The sequence below is a fragment of the Rhinoderma darwinii genome, chromosome 4 (assembly GCF_050947455.1).
Source record: "Rhinoderma darwinii isolate aRhiDar2 chromosome 4, aRhiDar2.hap1, whole genome shotgun sequence".
In the NCBI taxonomy this organism is placed as follows: Eukaryota; Metazoa; Chordata; class Amphibia; order Anura; family Rhinodermatidae; genus Rhinoderma; species Rhinoderma darwinii.
Genome location: NC_134690.1, coordinates 54,427,613 through 54,448,499, shown reverse-complemented (window position 1 = coordinate 54,448,499; position 20,887 = coordinate 54,427,613). Strand labels below are relative to the sequence as shown.

At 40.9% G+C, this 20,887-nt stretch overlaps 1 protein-coding gene across 1 annotated transcript; it reads left to right on the top strand.

Moving 5' to 3' along the window:
* The first annotated feature begins 8,536 nt into the window (after positions 1 to 8,536).
* Positions 8,537 to 20,677, top strand: KLF11 (KLF transcription factor 11). Its single transcript, XM_075861113.1, is given in 6 exon segments — positions 8,537 to 8,747; positions 8,749 to 8,802; positions 8,804 to 8,893; positions 14,012 to 14,272; positions 16,376 to 17,324; positions 19,930 to 20,677. Coding segments are annotated over 6 exon segments (1,686 nt in total). The 5' UTR covers positions 8,537 to 8,714; the 3' UTR covers positions 20,229 to 20,677.
* Positions 20,678 to 20,887: the final 210 nt, after the last annotated feature.

The window sequence follows — 20,887 nt, the reverse complement described above, 5'->3', positions numbered from 1 at the left end:
CATATGTCCTAGGGGGCGCTACACTGGCGGATTCACTTGTTGAGAAGGATCTGGGTGTACTTGTAAATCATAAACTCAATAACAGCATGCAGTGTCAATCAGCTGCTTCAAAGGCCAGCAGGATATTGTCGTGTATTAAAAGAGGCATGGACTCACGGGACAGGGATGTTATAATGCCACTTTACAAAGCATTAGTGAGGCCTCATCTAGAATATGCAGTTCAGTTCTGGGCTCCAGTTCATAGAAAGGATGCCCTGGAGTTGGAAAAAATACAAAGAAGAGCAACGAAGCTAATAAGGGGCATGGAGAATTTAAGTTATGAGGAAAGATTGAAAGAATTAAACCTATTTAGCCTTGAAAAAAGACGACTAAGGGGGGACATGATTAACTTATATAAATATATTAATGGCACATACAAAAAATATGGTGAAATCCTGTTCCTTGTAAAACCCCCTCAAAAAACAAGGGGGCACTCCCTCCGTCTGGAGAAAAAAAGGTTCAAGCTGCAGAGGCGACAAGGCTTCTTTACAGTAAGAACGGTGAATTTATGGAATAGCCTACCGCAGGAGCTGGTCACAGCAGGGACAGTAGATGGCTTTAAAAAAGGGTTAGATAATTTCCTAGAACAAAAAAATATTAGCTCCTATGTGTAGAAATTTTTCCTTCCCTTTTCCCTTCCCTTGGTTGAACTTGATGGACATGTGTCTTTTTTCAGCCATACTAACTATGTAACTATGTATGTAGTATATAATGGTTGTCTATATATAGTATATAATGGTTGTTTGTATGTAGTATATAATGGTTGTCTATATATAGTATATAATGGTTGTTTGTATGTATTATATAATAGTTGTCTATATGTAGTATATAATGTATGTCTATATGTAGTATATAATGGTTGTCTATATGTAGCATATAATGGTTGTTTGTATGTGGTATATAATGTATGTCTATATGTAGTATATGTTTGTCTATATGTAGTATGTTTGTCTATATGTAGTATAAAATGTTTGTCTATGTGTAGTATATAATGTTTGTCTATATGTAGTATATAATATATGTCTATATGTAGTATATAATGGTTGTTTGTATGTAGTATATAATAGTTGTCTATATGTAGTATATAATGTATATCTATATGTAGTATATAATGGTTGTCTATATGTAGCATATAATGGTTTTTTGTATGTGGTATATAATGTTTGTCTATATGTAGTATATAATGTATGTCTATGTGTAGTATATGTTTGTCTATATGTAGTATGTTTGTCTATATGTAGTATATAATGTTTGTCTATATGTTGTATATGCTTGTCTATATGTAGTATATAATGTTTGTCTATATGTAGTATATAATGTTTGTCTATATGTAGTATATAATGTATGCCTATATGTAGTATATAATGTTTGTCTATATGTAGTATATAATGGTTGTCTATATGTAGTATATAATGGTTGTCTATATGTAGTATATAATGTTTGTCTATATGTAGTATAAAATGTTTGTCTATATGTAGTATATAATGTTTGTCTATGTGTAGTTTATAAGATATGTCTATATGTAGTATATAATGTATGCCTATATGTAGTATATAATGTCTGTCTATATGTAGTATATAATGGTTGTCTATATGTAGTATATAATGGTTGTTTGTATGTAGTATATAAGAGTTGTCTATATGTAGTATATAATGTATATCTATATGTAGTATATAATGGTTGTCTATATGTAGCATATAATGGTTGTTTGTATGTGGTATATAATGTTTGTCTATATGTAGTATATAATGTATGTCTATATGTAGTATATGTTTGTCTATATGTAGTATGTTTGTCTACATGTAGTATATAATGGTTGTCTATATGTAGTATATAATGTTTGTCTACATGTAGTATATAATGTTTGTCTATATGTAGTATGTTTGTCTATATGTAGTATAAAATGTTTGTCTATATGTAGTATATAATGTTTGTCTATGTGTAGTTTATAAGATATGTCTATATGTAGTATATAATGTATGCCTATATGTAGTATATAATGTTTGTCTATACGTAGTATATAATGTTTATCTATATGTAGTATATAATGTTTGTCTATATGTAGTATGTTTGTCTATATGTAGTATATAATGTATGTCTATATGTAGTATATAATATATGTATATATGTAGTATATAATGGTTGTCTATATGTAGTATTTACTGATCGTCCGTCGGCAGCACACAAATGAGATGTTATCTCCCTAGATGTAATTAAAAGAGAACAGGTTAACAAGCAATAACCAATTAACTAGTAATGCAAGGACCTCCTATATAAGGCCTAGAGAAACCCCACCTCCTTGTATTTTTATTTCTCTTCATGTTTAGAAGATTACAGGTAGGACTCTTTGGAGTCCTTATTTAGTTATTTTCTTCCTTCCTTCTTTATCTATCATGCCCGGCTGTATACCAGAAGAGTTTCAGGTCCCTCGACCCGAAGAGCCATTATGCCCCTTTGTTTTTTTTATTTCTTTGTTTTAACTTAAAAGTCTATGGCTGTGCTGCATCTGCTGCACCTGTGTGTGTCTAACTGGCATATTGGACACACAAATATACCAGTGTCCTGCTTAGGCAGCCGTACATGGTTTCCCCTTCTCTATGCACTTCCTGGGAATCGGGCAAAGAAGGTGCCGGTGTTTGACCATCTGACTCCGGGCAAAGATGGCGCGTGCATGATCTCGCTTGCAGTAAGATTACGCCATCTAAGGTAAATCCCTTGCTTGTTTCCGTGTGCGGGATGTAGTCGCAGTCTGGGCTTGGACATGCGCATACATGGGATTTCGGAGGATATTTAAACTTTGGCGCTAAGTGTTTGATTACACCATTGCCTAAGCAGTAGAATCCTCGGTTCCTGCCACGTGAGTAGTGTCCCTATGGGAGTCTGATGGTCATCTGTGGAAAAAGTTTTATGTATTTACTGTGTGTACTATACATTATAAACAGCAGATGTTGCTCTTTTGTTACCAAAACTCTTAGTCTTTACTTGCTGTGTTTGGTTTTCTGGGCTCCATTTCCACTTCTATGTTGCATGTTGATTGCAGGTGTTGCCTCATTATCCTAATGGCTTTCTCTCTCTGTTTTCTGCTAGATGTCCTCCTCCAGACATGTCAGTGGATAGAGAAAATCTAGACATAGAATGTGTGAGAAATGCAGCCGGCCCCTGTCTGAAGACGCAGCATTATATATATGTTCTATATGTTGTGACACAGAGGAACAGGGTCCTCAGAGGGCTGAAGCCCAATTCTTCTTGTCTTGGTTTAAAGAGCAATTTTCCTCCAAATTTGAAGGGGTTAAATCTTCTCATAAAAAGAGTAAGCATAACCCAGCCAGAGCAACTTCCCCATCATCCTCTAGTGTACCCCCATCATCTGAAGGGGAATATATTTCTATTGATGAAGACTCTGATGATCCTGAGGATCTTTTTCTTCTCAAGAAAGAGAATTTTGCCCCCTCTCATTAAAGCGGTAAAAGCCACTATGGAGTCTAAAAAAGACCCAAAGGATAAGTGTAAAAAAGACCCAAAGGATAAGTGTAAAAAAGACCCAAAGTATACGTGTAATAAAGACCCGCTCTTTTACTTTCCTATCACTAAAGATAAAGGTCTTCCTGGCCACTGTCTTCACTGAGTGTTTGCAGAGAGAGTGGGCCAAGCCTGGAAAGAGATTTGAGCAAAGTGCAAGGTTTAAATCCACCTATAAAATGGATTCTCATTACGTGGATCAGTGGGACTTTGTATCAAAAATGGATGCCAAGCGCTCTAAAGAATCCATATTCCCATCAGCAGATTCTACCCGGCTCCAGACCTTATAGACAGGAAAGCTGATGGATTATTTAAAAAAAAATAAAAAAATCCTATTTATCTGCAGCTGCTTCATGTAAAATGGCTTTCTCTGCAGTTCCGTGGCTAGAGCCGTACGTGTGTGGTTAAGCCAGTTAACCCAAGATTTAGAGGATGGGGTGCCTAAAGATGACACTTTGGAGTCACTACCTCTCATTAAAAATGAGTGAATTTCTTTGTGATGCTCCACTTGATATTATTATAAATTCATTTAAAGCAATGACTGCCGCTAATTCAGCCAGAAGAGCCCTATGGCTAAAATTCTGGAATGGGGATATTCCTGGCAAGACAAATTGTTGTAATTTGCCTTTTCAGTCAGGTAATCTGTTTGGTCCACAGTTGAAAGCTCTTGCGGATGGGAAGGGTCACTCCTTTCCTCAAACGAAAATACCTAATCCCAGTTTTAAGTCCTTTTCGTTTTCAAAAGAAAGAGGTCCCCAAAATTCAGAAAGAATTCCAGAATAAGCAGTGGCGGTCCAGACCTCGCCAAGACAACATGGGTAACTTCAAAAAGAAGCAGAACCCAAAACCCAATGATTTATGACGCCAGAGCTGTAAAAGCGCAGGTGGGAGGAAGACTACATCTTTTTTTGTCCATTTGGTCAAAGACCTCCTCAGACGAGTGGGTGTCCTCCACAATTCAAAGGGGGTACTCCCTAGAATTCAAAACGCTCCCCCACCCGTACAAATTTTTCATCAATCAAGCAACTCCAGTATTGATTGATCTCGTTCAAGAATTTATAAAGAAAGGAGCCTTGGAATTGATCCCATCCAAACAAAAAGGGAAAGGACTATATTCCAGAAAAAAAGAATAAAAAATGGCGCCTAATTATAGATACACATTACATATCTAAACAAGTTCTTAAGAAAATAAAATTCAAGATGGAAACTATTTGATCTGTCCTTGCCATTCTTCAAAAAGACAGTTTATGGCATCCATAGATCTAACAGTTGCAGATCTACATGTTCCCATCTTACAAAGCCACCGGAAATATCTCAGGATAGCCATCCAGAACAAGTCACAAACTCTTCACTACCAATTCAAGTGTCGCCCGTTCGGCTTCACCTGAACACCTCAGGTGTTCACCAAAATTGTGGTAGTTCTCACTGCAGTCTTCGTCTCTAAGGGGTAACAGTGTTTCCATATCTAGGCGACTGGCTGATTGTCTCCCTCTCCAAAGAAGATCTAATTCTCCATCTTCAAGTAACTGAGAGCTCTGAAAGATCATGGGTTCCTGATACTTCAGGAGAAATCTCAACTCACTCCGGTCCAGGAGATAAAGTTCTTAGGGTTCCTGATTAACTCTAAATTTATGTCCCTAAGATTATCTGTAGAAAGGAGAAGGAGATTTGTGACAGAAGTGTCTCACTTAATCTCAGACCGCAAAGTCTCTATCCGGTCATCCATGAGGGTACTGGGGCTGCTAACATCATCCATAGACGCAGTTCCCTGGGCCAGAGCCCACATAAGATGTTTACAATCGAACATACTGGCCCTATGGAACAAGAACCTGACAAGTCTAGATAAAGTCATCTCTCACTCCACTCACACCATGAGATATCTACAATGGTGGCTAAATCCCCTCAGACTTTCCTCAGGCAGAACTCTGACTCATCATCCTCAGGTGACTCTCACAACGGATGCATCCTCTTTGGGCTGGGGTGCTCATGTAGAAAATCATTGGATCCAACAGTTATGGTCACCTCAGAAAAAGTCTCTTTCATCCAAACTAAGAGAATTGAAAGCGGTCAAGCTAGCACTTCATCATTTTCACTCTATCCTTCATAAACGTAATGCCCTGGTCCAGACAGACAACCTGGCATCAGTCTACTATATAAACAAACATGGCGGCACGAGGAGTCATCAACTTTCCAAGGAGTGCAGAGCTATAATGACATGGTCCGAATCCAATCTTCTGAATATTCGGCAGTTCATATCCGGGGTTCTCTCAAAGCAGTCTGGCTAAGTCGGAACACTCTACATTCAGGAGAATGGAGCCTGAATCCAGAGATATTCGGACCGATCACTATGAGGATGGAAGTACCAGATCTAGACATGATGGCATCATGGGACAACACGAAAACAAAAATGTATTTTTGTTCTCTGTCCCCAATAGATCACACAGTAACCATAGACAGTGGATCAGTTGGTCCAACAAGTTGATCTATGTCTTCCTGCCTCTTCCTCAAATTCAGAAACTCCTCAGGAAAATCTTAGATGAGAAAGCAGAAGCCATCGCAGTGATACCCTTCTGGCCACGTCGGGCTTGGTTTTCTCTCGCATTATATCTTTCGAGAGGCAGATTCTGGAAACTGCCAGCTATCATCCAGAAAGGTTACTTTCACCAACAGGTCTGCAACTTACATCTGACAGTTTGGAGACTGTTTTAGGGACTCCCGCTCAATCAGGCCTGTCAGAAGTGGTCATTAAAACACTACTTGCGGCTACTGGCGGCTAGCCACCATTTCTGTGTACAATAGAGTCTGGAATATTTATAAAAACTGGTGTGCCTCAAACACAGTCTCTATGGACGTTCCCGCATCCCTTCTCCAATTTCTCCAAGAAGGTTTCAACAAAGGCCTTAAATACAACACGCTGAATTTGCACTTCACAGCCATAAATGCTCAAATAGAATCAAAATTTTCTTATCCAGCTCTGATCCATAGATTCTTCAAAGCTATAATAAATCTAAAACCTGAGGTTCATAATCCTGTTCCTTCATGGGATTTGTCCTTGGGCCTCCAAGCATTAACAGGTCCTCCGTTGGAACCTATTCTCCAAGCTAGCCTGAAACACATATCCTTCAAAACTCTATTCTTAGTGGCAATCACTTCGGCAAAGAGAGTAGGAGAACTGCAGGCCCTGTCATGTAAAGAGCCGTATCTTCGTATATTACATGACTGCATCATCCTTCAAACTCTTCCAAATTTCAGACCTAAAATTCCTTCTGCGTCACACGTTGAATAAGAAATCATCCTAGCTGTCTTTTTTTCCTGAACCAGAATTGGATCATCAAACCTCTCTACATACTCTGGATGTAAAAAGAGCAGTGCTCTCATACTTTCAGACAACTCAACCATTCAGAATCCTTATTCTTACAATTTCATGGCAAAGCCAAAGACCAGTGAAGCTACCCTGGCTAGATGGATAAAAGACACCATCAGTTTATGTTATTCTCTGTCCGGGCAGACTGCTCCGATCCATGTAAAAGCTCACTCCACTCGTTCTATTGCAACCTCATGGGCAGAATTTGGTCGTATGCCCTTAGAACAGATCTGCAAAGCAGCAACTTGGGCATCATCTTCAACCTTCATCCGTCACTATAAGTTGGACAATTCTGCTTCTGCGGGTTCAGCCTTTGGCAAAATGGTGTTAAATAAAGCGACTGGATCTCCCCACCCCATAAACATTGCTTTACAAATCTCATTTGTGTGCTGCCGACGGACGATCAGGAAAGCTGAAATTTGCTTACCGAAATTTTCATTTCCTGGAGTCCGGAGGCAGCACAGCTTCCCACCCTGATAAATTATTTTAACTGCTACACCATACAAGGAGGTGGGATTTCTCTGGGCCTTACATAGGAGGTCCTTGCATTACTAGTTAATTGGTTATTGCTTGTTAACCTGTTCTCTTCTAATTACATCTAGGGAGATAACATCTCATTTGTGTGCTGCCTCCGGAATCGAGGAAATGAAAATTTCGGTAAGCAAATTTCAGCTATAATGGTTGTCTATATGTAGTATATAATGGTTGTCTATATGTAGTATATAATGTTTGTATATATGTAGTATATAAGGTTTGTCTATATGTAGTATATAATGGTTGTCTATATGTAGTATATAATGGTTGTCTATATGTAGTATATAATGGTTGTCTATATGTAGTATATAATGGTTGTCTATGTAGTATATAATGCATGTCTATATGTAGTATATAATGGTTGTCTATATGTAGTATATAATGGTTGTCTATATGTAGTATATAATGGTTGTCTATATGTAGTATATAATGGTTGTCTATATGTAGTATATAATGGTTGTCTATATGTAGTATATAATGGTTGTCTATATGTAGTATATAATGGTTGTCTATGTAGTATATAATGGTTGTCTATATGTAGTATATAATGGTTGTCTATATGTAGTATATAATGGTTGTCTATGTAGTATATAATGCATGTCTATATGTAGTATATAATGGTTGTCTATATGTAGTATATAATGGTTGTCTATATGTAGTATATAATGGTTGTCTATGTAGTATATAATGCATGTCTATATGTAGTATATAATGGTTGTCTATATGTAGTATATAATGGTTGTCTATATGTAGTATATAATGGTTGTCTATATGTAGTATATAATGCATGTCTATATTTAGTATATAGAGGTTGTCTATATGTAGTATATAATGGTTGTCTATATGTAGTATATAATGGTTGACCGGGTCACGCATTCCTCATCAACTATTTTCGTAAACTATTCATTGCAGACTATTGCCCCGGGGAGGTAACGTACACACCACTAGTTCTATGCAGGCTGGAGCTGGGCGGGTACGTGTGTGTCAACCGCGGTCTCCGTTCCGGCCCCGCCCCCTCAGCCGCACGACCTTTCCCCTACTTTCCAGTTCTCTCACCCCGCACACTCAGCCCTGAGCAGCATGCACTCTACACGAGCTGATCACGCTCCCCGGCAGCTTTGCTATTGGCTGGAAAGCACCCGAAACCGCACTCTGATTGGCCAACGGCTCTAGGTGCCGTGAGAGCTATGTCCTCAGCTTGCCTTCCCCGCCCCCTGGTGGCTGTGTATGTGCGCTGCACGCCGGAGCCGGCCCTCCCATGCAACATGACATCCCCAATGCAAAGAAGGCGAAGCTTGTTATTGCTGATGAGCAGCCCTGGCTCAGGCAGCGGCACCAGGACCTGCTGCTAGCACCTCTCCATCCTTTGTTACATTGTATCAGCCATTCACCATGCTGAATGTGAACACAGCAGACAAGCAGCAGCAATCTACAGCTGTAAGTAGTGCATCTTATATGTGTGTGTGTGTATCATGTACCCTGATTATAGATGGACAATGGTTGGGAGGGGGATCAGATTTGTCCAGACATGTCCTGACCAGAGGAGCAACTGAGCACAGATCTGTAGTCATGGATATAAATGTCAGGGTATCTGCCTGTATGTGTTGTATATAGCATTCCCTGGCATATTGGGGGCAGTGGCAGAAGCTGGGGGGCAGCTGTCATTGTCTTGGATACCTGTAGCTGCTATTTGTTGTATTATGTTGCTATTATATTATCTTTGTACTTTTGCTTGATCTGTAATAACAATATTATGACCAGCTCGTCACATAATAGATACATGGGATGTACCGGTGTTATTATGGGGCATAGGAGATATTTTCCTATCATTTTCTTAGACTTTTCTATGGACTTGGATGTAGCTAGCGATTAACCCCTTGCATTCCACAGGATGCTCTAGGAGGGGGGGGGGGGGTTGACAAACGCCCCTGCCGGGTTTTCGTTTTTTTGGCTGGATTTTGAACGGATAACCCGGCCCCCTGCCGCCTTCTTCACACCCACATCATTTCCTGGTCCTCCCCTGCATCGCCCGTCCTGCCCTCCTCACATGGCTATTTTAATGGATGACGTATTGGAAATCTATATTTGGACTCCAAGGCTCCGCCCACTTGGGGGAGGGTTTGGTTGGAAATGGGCGGAGTTTAGGATTTGTTGCCCACTTGTCTTGGGTGAGGCAATGTTGTTTTACTTCTTATTGTCTGTGATAAGCCACTTCCCCTTCTCCCCCCATCCCCCTCCTCCAAGAAAGTGGAAAACAACTATATCAGCAGAATAAGGAATCTGACACAACCAACCTGTTGTAAAAAGTGCCGGTTGTGGTCTATAGCAACTGTTTTCATAGCCGCACGTCTCCTGTTAATCATTTGATCGTCAGCTCTTCGGGCCAGTGATCGGTGATCGTCAGTACTCTTCTTGATCCGTTCAGTTTCCACTTTTCCATCCACAATGCCATGTGTACTCCAGTGATCGGCAACCTGTGGCTGCCCAGCTGTTGTGAAACTACAACTCCCAGCCTGCCGCTGTCAAGGCATGCTGGAAGTTGTAATTCTGCAACAGTTACAGGTTGCTGGCACTAATGCTTTGCAGTTTGATCTTTGCATAGTGCATATAACAATGGCCGTAGATTGTAAAAATGACAACATAAATTGGGGCATGCTCCTTTAAGGTTAACCCATTGTGAGCTGTGTTTGGACTACAGTATATTAGAGTGATGACTACTGTAGTCTGGGAGGTGATTGTTCATGACAGCGCAGGAAATGACCATAGCAGTTGAAAATCAGTTTTCTTTACTCCCCTCCCCCTCCTTTTGCAACCCCCATCTGTGTTAACAGCTTAGATCATCTAAATGTGCAGATGTAGCAGAGTTCAGTTTGTCTGTTGACCTGAAACATTGTGATTTTGTGATGTGTGATCTGTGGTTTACCTAAATTGCAGACTACGCAGATCTAATTCAACTCTGCTACATCAGTATAATGGCCAGTAAATATATATATATATATATATATATATATATATATATATATATTTATGAAAATATATTCTTATTCCATTGATTGACTTCTTTATTACTATAGATTGCAAGCTTATCAGCTAACGCTTTTATGTTCTTTTGTGCTGCTGTACAACCACAACTCTCAGCATGCCCTGACAGCCTGTGTTGGACCGAGCATGCTGAGAGTTGTAAATTGACAACAGCCGGAGATGTACATTTTGCAGATCACCGCTGTGGATTATACAGACAATTGTGATGCAGAATAATCGACTTTTACTGTTGATCTCTACACAAACGCTGATATAAAAAATACCGCACAACCCTTTTTCCTGTCTGGGGTAGACGGCCGAGCCTCTTACAGGTGTTCTGGTTAATACTGTGCTCAGTGAATCATTGGCTATGATAAGCGGTCTCCAGCCTGGAATCACCGTCTGATGTGAGCGGCTTGTATCTGGGAACGCCATGTTGATGCAGGTTATCTGAGGACGTGGGGAAGTGCGAACATAAGAGGCAGCACTGAGCACTTTTTTCTTTCTTTTCTACCTTCAACTTACAAAATAAACACATTGTATGTGGCATGGTTTAGGTTTTCATCATTTATTCATTTATTTCCAGAATCTTAATAATATTATATAGTATATGGCAATATTATATATACTATAGATAAACAGATGATGGATGGATAGATTTTAGACAGATAAAATTGGATGGACAGATAGATATTAGACAGATACTTATTAGATGGATGGATACATATTAGACAGATAGATATTAAATGGGTATATACTAGATGGATACATATTAGATAGGTGGATAGATACATATTAGACGGAAAGATATTAGATGGATAGAGGGATAGATATTAAACGGATACATGTTAGATGGATAGATATTAGATGGATACATATTGGATAGACCGATATTAGACTTCATACTTATTAGACTTGATACATATTCGATGAATAGACAGATATTAGATCGATGCATATTAGATGGATAGACCGATATTAGATGGATAGACCGATATTAGACGGATACATATTAGATCGATACACAGATATTAGATGGATACATATTACATGGATAGACAGATATTAGATGGATACATATTAGATGGATAGACAGATATTAGATGGATACATATTAGATGGATAGACAGATTAGATGGATAGACAGATATTAGATGGATACATATTAGATGGATGCATATTAGATGGATAGACAGATATTAGATGGATACATATTAGATGGATAGACCGATATTAGATGGATAGACCGATATTAGATGGATAGACCGATATTAGATGGATACATATTAGATGGATAGACCGATATTAGATGGATAGACCGATATTAGATGGATAGACCGATATTAGATGGATAGACCGATATTAGATGGATAGACAGATATTAGATGGATAGACAGATATTAGATGGATAGACAGATATTAGATGTGTACATATTTGATGGATAGACCGATATTAGATGGATAGACAGATATTAGATGGATAGACAGATATTAGATGTGTACATATTTGATGGATAGACCGATATTCGATGGATAGACCGATATTCGATGGATAGACCGATATTCGATGGATAGACAGATATTAGATGGATAGACAGATATTAGATGGGTACATATTAGATGGATAGACCGATATTAGATGTGTACATATTAGATGGATAGACCGATATTAGATGGATACATATTAGATGGATAGACCGATATTAGATGGATAGACCGATATTAGATGGATAGACCGATATTAGATGGATAGACCGATATTAGATGGATAGACCGATATTAGATGGATAGACCGATATTAGATGGATAGACCGATATTAGATGGATAGACCGATATTAGATGGATAGACAGATATTAGATGGATAGACAGATATTAGATGTGTACATATTTGATGGATAGACAGATATTAGATGGATAGACAGATATTAGATGGATAGACAGATATTAGCTGGATAGACAGATATTAGATGGATACATATTAGATGGATAGACCGATATTAGATGGATAGACCGATATTAGATGGATAGACCGATATTAGATGGATAGACCGATATTAGATGGATAGACCGATATTAGATGGATAGACCGATATTAGATGTGTACATATTTGATGGATAGACCGATATTAGATGGATAGACAGATATTAGATGGATAGACAGATATTAGATGTGTACATATTTGATGGATAGACCGATATTCGATGGATAGACCGATATTCGATGGATAGACCGATATTCGATGGATAGACAGATATTAGATGGATAGACAGATATTAGATGGGTACATATTAGATGGATAGACCGATATTAGATGTGTACATATTAGACGGATAGACAGATATTAGATGGATACATATTAGATGGATAGACAGATATTAGATGGATAGACAGATATTAGATGGATAGACCGATATTAGATGGATAGACAGATATTAGATGGATAGACAGATATTAGATGGATAGACAGATATTAGATGGATAGACAGATATTAGATGGATAGACAGATATTAGATGGATAGACAGATATTAGATGGATAGACAGATATTAGATGGATAGACCGATATTAGATGTGTACATATTAGACGGATAGACAGATATTAGATGGATAGACAGATATTAGACGGATGCATATTAGATGGATAGACAGATATTAGATGTGTACATATTAGATGGATACATATTAGATGGATAGACAGATATTAGATGTGTACATATTAGATGGATAGACAGATATTAGATGTGTACATATTAGATGGATAGACAGATATTAGATGGATAGACAGATATTAGATGTGTACATATTAGATGGATAGACAGATATTAGATGGATAGACAGATATTAGATGGATACATATTAGATGGATAGACAGATATTAGATGGATACATATTAGATGGATAGACCGATATTAGATGGATAGACCGATATTAGATGGATAGACAGATATTAGATGGATAGACAGATATTAGATTGATACATATTAGATGGATAGACAGATAGATCTTAGACCAATACATGTGAGACGGATACATCTTAGATAGACAGATAGATATTCGATAAATGAATGGATAAATACATAGATATAAGATCACATCTGACATGTATGATCATTCCATAGTTACATGCAGCAACTTTACAGCACATTAAATGGGTGTTTTTATCACCAGTGTGGGTGTACCGGGTGACTTGGGTGATGTCATGTAATAAATGATTTATAGCTATATGAAAATACTCATTTACGCCAATAAACTAATTATATATGCACATTTACTTTTACGAGGATGAATATCAACTGTGCTTATATATAATAACATACGTGTCATCCATACATTCCAATAATAATAATAATGTCATCCAACATATTGCTGAGCCCATACATACTTGGTCACCCAACCGTTGTTTAGGCTTGTGGAAGTTTGTATGGGCTCAGCAATGGTTTGTAGAGCCACCAGCTCCATTGTAGAGTATTGTCCCTCTTCTATGTATCCTTGGGCGTGTGCTATAATCTAGTGTGATGTTCTTCTCCGTAGGTTGACTTCATGGACATCTGTGAGTCCATACTGGAAAGGAAGAGACATGACAGTGAAAGGTCGTCATGCAGCACTTTGGAGCAGAATGACTTTGAAGCTGTCGAGGCTCTGGTCTGTATGAGTTCCTGGGGTCAACGCAGCCAGAAAGGCGACCTGCTCAAGATGCGGCCGTTGACCCCAGCCTCCGACTCCTCTGATTTCATCATGCAGTGTGAATCGTCCCTATCCATGTCCAAGGATTTTCACTCTTTATCCACCCTGGTAAGAACGTGACACCTACTGTGGGTGCTTCTACGTATGTACTGTATCTATTTGTGCAGATGTCCCCTAAAAAACGTAATATTAGACAAAAGGAACCTGAGCAACAGTTTTAGAGTTATTACTGAATTTCTTTAAGAAGCAAAGTTTTAATAATATTAGGGCATGCTGACGGTCATAAACTGGGGCTCCTCTTACGAGGCACATCTGGGGTCCCCTAGCTGGGGACCACTGGACGAGAAAGTTTGTGTGGAACATCAGCAGTAATGAGCAGCGACCAGGCCTTTCAGGTAAATCTGGTTCTTCGCTTTTCACATCATTAGAGTTGGCAGATGCTATTGTTTATGGAAAGTCTTCGCTATAGTAACTTCCCTGAAGAGTTAAAACCCAGGAGCATTATATAATTGAGATGTTCGACGCCTGTGGTCCGTTTTTCTTGCTTGCAGAGCCCTTTATTATTTTGACCATGTTTAATGGCCTGTCATATAGTCTTGGGTTTGGTGCTTCACATATAACAGTAATGCAATTATTTTAGGGCTGGAAAAATCCCAGGACCTAGAAAGTCAATGGGGCAGATTTGATAAGACTTCCATTTCATACACCAGTCTTTAAATAAATGTGTCACATATCTCCGCTGGCTGTGCGCCACAATTGTGGTGTGACGACCGCGCCTTATTCTGTAGAAATAGGGATGGGAACCGCACCACCATCACTTTAAATAGGGATGTAAGAATGCAACAGACCGTCTTTGTGGGCCAGCTCCAGCCCACTAAAGGATTCACAGGAAGAAGAAGCAATGACATCATCATTCCCAAAACTCATTCTTTCCCCATCACATAAAATAACAAAAAAAAAATACATACCCCTCCGCTCTGCTTCTCCCCACCGGGTCCCCTCCAGTCCCTCTTGCTGCCTGGCATCAGTACCTTGAATGAGCCGTCAGAAGGTGAAGAGAAAAAATGCAGTGTAATTACGGGTATCGGCGTCAGGCTGAAGAGGATCAGGAACGGAGTCAAGTGCATAGGATCTAGGAGATCTTTTATTGAGAAGACGACGCGTTTCTGGACCGGACTGGTCCCTTCGTCAGGATCTCCTAGATCCTATGCACTTGACTCCGTTCCTGATCCTCTTCAGCCTGGCGCCGATACCCGTAATTACACTGCATTTTTTCTCTTCACCTTCTGACTCTCACCTTGTCCCAGGTACCAAGGATTTAGCACCAAGGGACTGCAGTGGGTGGCAGCCGGCTATCTACACTTCACCACCTCATAATAGTCTCGGAGGAGCGCCGCCATCCCCTCTTTTGATATATTCCCCATTGTGCCTAGGAAATAGCTACCAGAACCTAAGGCGAGGATCACACACATACAGTTTTGATGCAGTTTTTGGTTCATTTTTTTTTTTTTTTAGTTAAAATGAGATGTGGATCTAAAATGAAGTTAAGGTATAAAGAAAAGAGTTCACTCCTGTGTTTGGCTAAAAAAAACGGAGCCAAAAACTGCATAACAAATGTGTGTGATCTTGGCCTAAAGGTGGCCAAATGATTTACATAGCGGCCGCCCGAATTCTTGTTCAGCCAACCGCTATTTCTCCTGACCACACCGCTGACCGGCTTATACATGTACGGTTGGTTTGCCCGAATGTGCATTTATGCTCAATGGGAAGAGGGGAGTAAAGCTCTCCCAGACACCTCTGCAGTGACTTATCTCCCTTGGGAACAAAGGATCGGGCATATTGAAATCCAACATTCCCGATCCTTCCTCCCACAGTCGTGAAAGAGTTGGGACACCCCCATACTCATTAGATAATCAGCGGGTTCGACCAATGTTAATGTAATATGCATGGTCATCTTCTGTTGATTTATGTTGATGTCTATGGAAGTTATTCCTGTGGCCGCTAAAAATTTCAAGTTTTTTCCTCAGGGGTGTAACTGGCTCCAAAAGACTTTTGTCCATTCCAGAATTATCTGCATTAATTGTAGCTGAACTCCCTTGAATACTTGGTCCTCCTATATTAGCACCAGTAATAGAATTGTATTTGTAATGAGGTTACAATTCAAAAGTTTTCAAAAATATGACCTGACCTCCTTATGAATTTATTTTTCAGTGCATGACCCCTCCACACAGTCCAGAATTTGCTGAACCGTGCACTACACTCCCCGCTGTCTCCCAAGTGACTTATTCCAAACCGGTGACTGTAATGTCCAGCAGTTCTCATTGTTTGGTGTCCTCTTCAGCTGTGTCCAAGCCGTTTACTTCAGGGATCCATAGCCTGCCGTCTTCTCGAGAGTTGGAGGTTTCTTCTAGGCCTCAGTCTTGCAGGGCAATGGTCACAAGTGTCATCCGTCACACGGCCGACACCTCTGCCTTTCACCACGTTTCCCAACCTCTCGTGAGAATAAATGCACCAGCGGTTGAAGACTTGTCCCATAAGAGGTGTGAAGTCAAACATTCCAAAATCACCAAAGAGACAAATGCCCATGTGGATGGGTCACAAAGCTTCTCACCATTGTACCTCTCCATTCAGACTGGTTTACCCTGTCCAAATAAAGAAACGTTCAGCCAAGTAGACAAGCAAGTGAAATATGAAAATGAACACTTAATTGAGACCAACCCCTTGGCCTCTGTTCCCGTTTCGAGCCCCCCTGTTCTTTGCCAGATGATTCCAGTCGCTGCACAAGCCGGTGTCCTTTCCGCTTTCATTAATCCTTCTTCGCAGCCAGTGTGCAATACCGTCAAGCCAATCCTACCCCAAACCACACAGCTCTCACAGCCAGTCCTGATGGGCACACCTATGTCTCAGGGGACCGTTATGTTTGTCCTTCCACAAGCACCTGTTGCACAGCCACCTCCACAATGTCCTCAGACTCTAATGACTGTCGGCAGCACAAAGTTACTTCCTCTCGCCCCAGCCCCTGTATTCATAACGTCGGGCCAATGCAGCCCTCCACAAGTGGACTTCTCCCGAAGACGCAACTATGTGTGCAATTTCACTGGCTGTAAAAAGACTTACTTTAAAAGTTCACATCTCAAAGCACACCTTCGAACCCACACAGGTGAGCCACACATTTTCTTCATGAATATGCCAAGAACCATAATGTGTCTTCATTTACTTGTGACATATATGTATGTCCTCTGACTCAACTCTTTCCGTAAACCCCCATTCTTCCAAAAGATGAGGGTCCCAGAGCTGGAACCCAACCAATCAGTCATTTGTGCATAACCTGTGGATATGCATTAAATGTCTGCGATGGAAATACCCCTTTTAATATGATCCTTGGCAGTCTCTAGACTCCTGGAGATCCAGGTTTAATTCTGAAACTTACAGACTATTGGACAATTTCCTATTCATCTGGAATTGGGAAATTCTTTTTACATGCTGGATAGGCAGGAATTCTGTACTATAAGGTTCCAGAATTCGGGGAATTTTACTGTACCATTCAGTGGTACTAATAACGCAAAGGCGTAGCTATGTTCTCCAGCACCCGGGGCAAAAATTCAGTTTGGCGGAACATTTACATTAAGTGACTCACAGGTGACGATCTCCGATTCTAGTTGTTCTTTTTCTCTTTTCTTCTCCATTTGGTCCAGACCACTGATGACTTCTCCCGGCCACAGTCCATTTCTGCAGTTTGCATCTCAGATGTCTTCAGCCTCTTACTTTTCAAAAATTTCTGCACCTATAAACAGAGATAAAGTTCTCATGGTGCCAGACACTGTGCCCTTAAATATAATAGCGCCATACACTGCACCTCTAATTATAATAGCACCATACACTGTCCCTGATTATAATAGCACCATACACTGCACCTCTAATTATAAAAGCACCATACACGGGGTCCCACACACACACAGTGCCCCCCATAGAGCCCCTGTAGATAGTGCCCTACATAATTCCCCCCGTAGATAGTGTCCCACATAGAGCCACCCCTGTAGATAGTGCCCTACATGTAGCCCCCCTTGTAGATAGTGCCCCACATGTAGCCCACCCCTATATAGACCACCCCTGTAGATGGTGCCCTACATATATCTCCCCCCTATAAGTAGTGCTCCACATATAGCCCACCCCTGTATATATTGCCTCACATATAGCTCCCCCTATAGTGCTCCATATATAGCCCCCCTGTAGACATAGCCCACCCCTGTATATAGTGTCCAACATATAGCCCACCCCTGTAGATAGTGCCCTGTATATATCTCCCCCTATAAATAGTGCTCCACACATAGCCCACCCCTGTATATTGTGCCTCAAATATAGCTTCCCCTATAGTGCTCCACATTTACCCCTCCCCCTGTATATAGTGCCTCACATATTACTCCCCCTATAGTGCTCCACATATAGCCCCCCCCCCTGTAGATAGTCAATCACATTTTTATTAGGATAAAAAAAAAAGCTTTACATACTCACCTTAATCCCGTTTCCGCTCTGTCCGGTGGCAATGCAGACCTGCTCTCCTTTTGAGCAGGTCTGCTGGGGTTGGACAACGCAAGCGGCGCGATGACTTTATTGTGCCGCTTGCTTCATTGAAAGACGTTGATTGACAGGGCAAGTAATTCTGCCCTGCCAATCAGCACCTTTCATAGACGCAAGTGTCATTGCGCTGCTTGCCCTGCCAATCAGCGCCTTTCAACAACGCAAGAGGCGCAAAGAAGGAATCGCGCCGCTTCAGTTAATAAAAGGTGCTGAATGGCCGGGCATGGAACGTATACGGCTATTCATTGCCTATAGTGCAGGAGGGGGTGGCGGCGGCTGGTTTCAGTGGCGCCGCCGCCCTCTCAGAAAAGAAGCAGGCCACCGTCATGGACGGTGCGACCCTGGCGCCCCACCCACCTTCCCTCTTAGTTGCGCCCGGGTCACATGCCTCGCCTGTCCCCCCATAGCTACGCCCCTAAATAATGGTGGGGCTGTGACAACCTCTGAATCGGTATCATGAAAAGTAGGGTAGTTATCATAGTTTGGAGGAACACCGCATACTACGAAGCAGAAGGCACTCCTTGTGCCACTGTATGTTGCATATTACAGAGCTATTCTCCCCTGAATCATGACACGTGTTTTTTTCTGTCGGATTAATATGGAACCTGACAGAAAAACTCTGTTGTGGAGAATTAATAAGACTAAATATACAGATTGCTGTAGTTGGATGCCCCTAATATATTAAGCGGTGCACGCCTCTTAATAAATTAGGCACATCTCTGGCTGCCCATGCACCAGAGTCAAATCTACGCTAGCTATAATCTACGCCACTCTCTGGAGTAAATTGTAATTAATTTGTCGGGCCGTGGGTGGCTCCGCCCACTTTTAGGAGAAGTGCCATGAGTTGCGGAAACGGCACAAAAATCTACTTTTGTGCCGTTTGCAACTTTAACGCCATGTAACTGGCTTAGAAAAGTTAGTACATTTCCCCCATGGTGCCTATGTAAGGAATTGGAGGCATAGGGTGGTACAGTGGGGTTTCTGGAAATCCCATTAATTTCAGTGAAGCAGGTGTGGCCACGTCTCTATTGAAACGGAAGACCTAATCGGGTTAGGGAGGGGGTGTCATTGCTGCTGGATCCCCCTCCAATCTCACATTTATGACTTGTCTAATGTCCTGTCATAAAATTGTTTTCTGGGACAACCGTATGCCGAATTGTTACCTAAATGATGCCTTTATCTTTCAGGTGAAAAACCTTTCAGCTGTAACTGGGAGGGATGTGATAAAAAATTTGCCAGATCAGATGAACTTTCCCGGCACCGTAGAACACATACAGGGGAGAAGAAGTTCGCTTGCCCCGTGTGTGACCGCCGGTTCATGCGCAGTGATCACCTGACCAAGCACGCCCGGCGGCACATGACGACCAAGAAGGTGCCTACCTGGCAGACAGAAGTTGGCAAATTAAACAGAATAACCACCTCAGATCAACCAAGAAGCGGTGCGCCCCCGCTAGGCATGCTGGTCTCCATGTCTACGCCAGTTTGAGGGACTGAACAAAAGTCAAATTTCACCTTTTACCTTTAAGCACCAGTGACTGGACACACAAGATACGAACTTCATACGTTTGCTTGATTTTACTGTCTCACATCCCCTTTGCAGTTCCACTCGATGCAAGTTTCTAAGAATCTTCGTTACCAGCTTTTTACATAGGAAAATAAATCCTATTATTGTGGCAATAAGCGTATCTGCATATGTGTGTGATTCCGAGCAGACCGCCATTGTTTTTGCAATTTTTTTTGTCAAGCGTTTTTGAATTTCTTGGGTTTGCCGTATATGATGTACACATTTGCGGTCAGCAATGTAGGCTGTACAGGTATAAAGCACGTTTGGTATCGCAGGGTGTCCGATCCTGGCTTTCACTGCTTGGTATATCATAATGTGTTTTCATTTTTCTATGTAATGTCTGGACAATCTAAAAATTCCTTTACTATCAAGTCTGTGTTTACAGTTTGCACTCTGGTTGGCATCGGGCGTTGCCCCCTTCCATTTAGGGATGTAACCTTTTGGTTTAGGTAACATGGCTATTCTTAAAGGGGTTGTCCAGGCACGGACAACTGGTGACCTATCCACAGGATAAGTCATCGGTATATGATCGGTGGTGGGTCCGACACCCGGACCCCGCACCGATCAGCTACTTCGGCTAC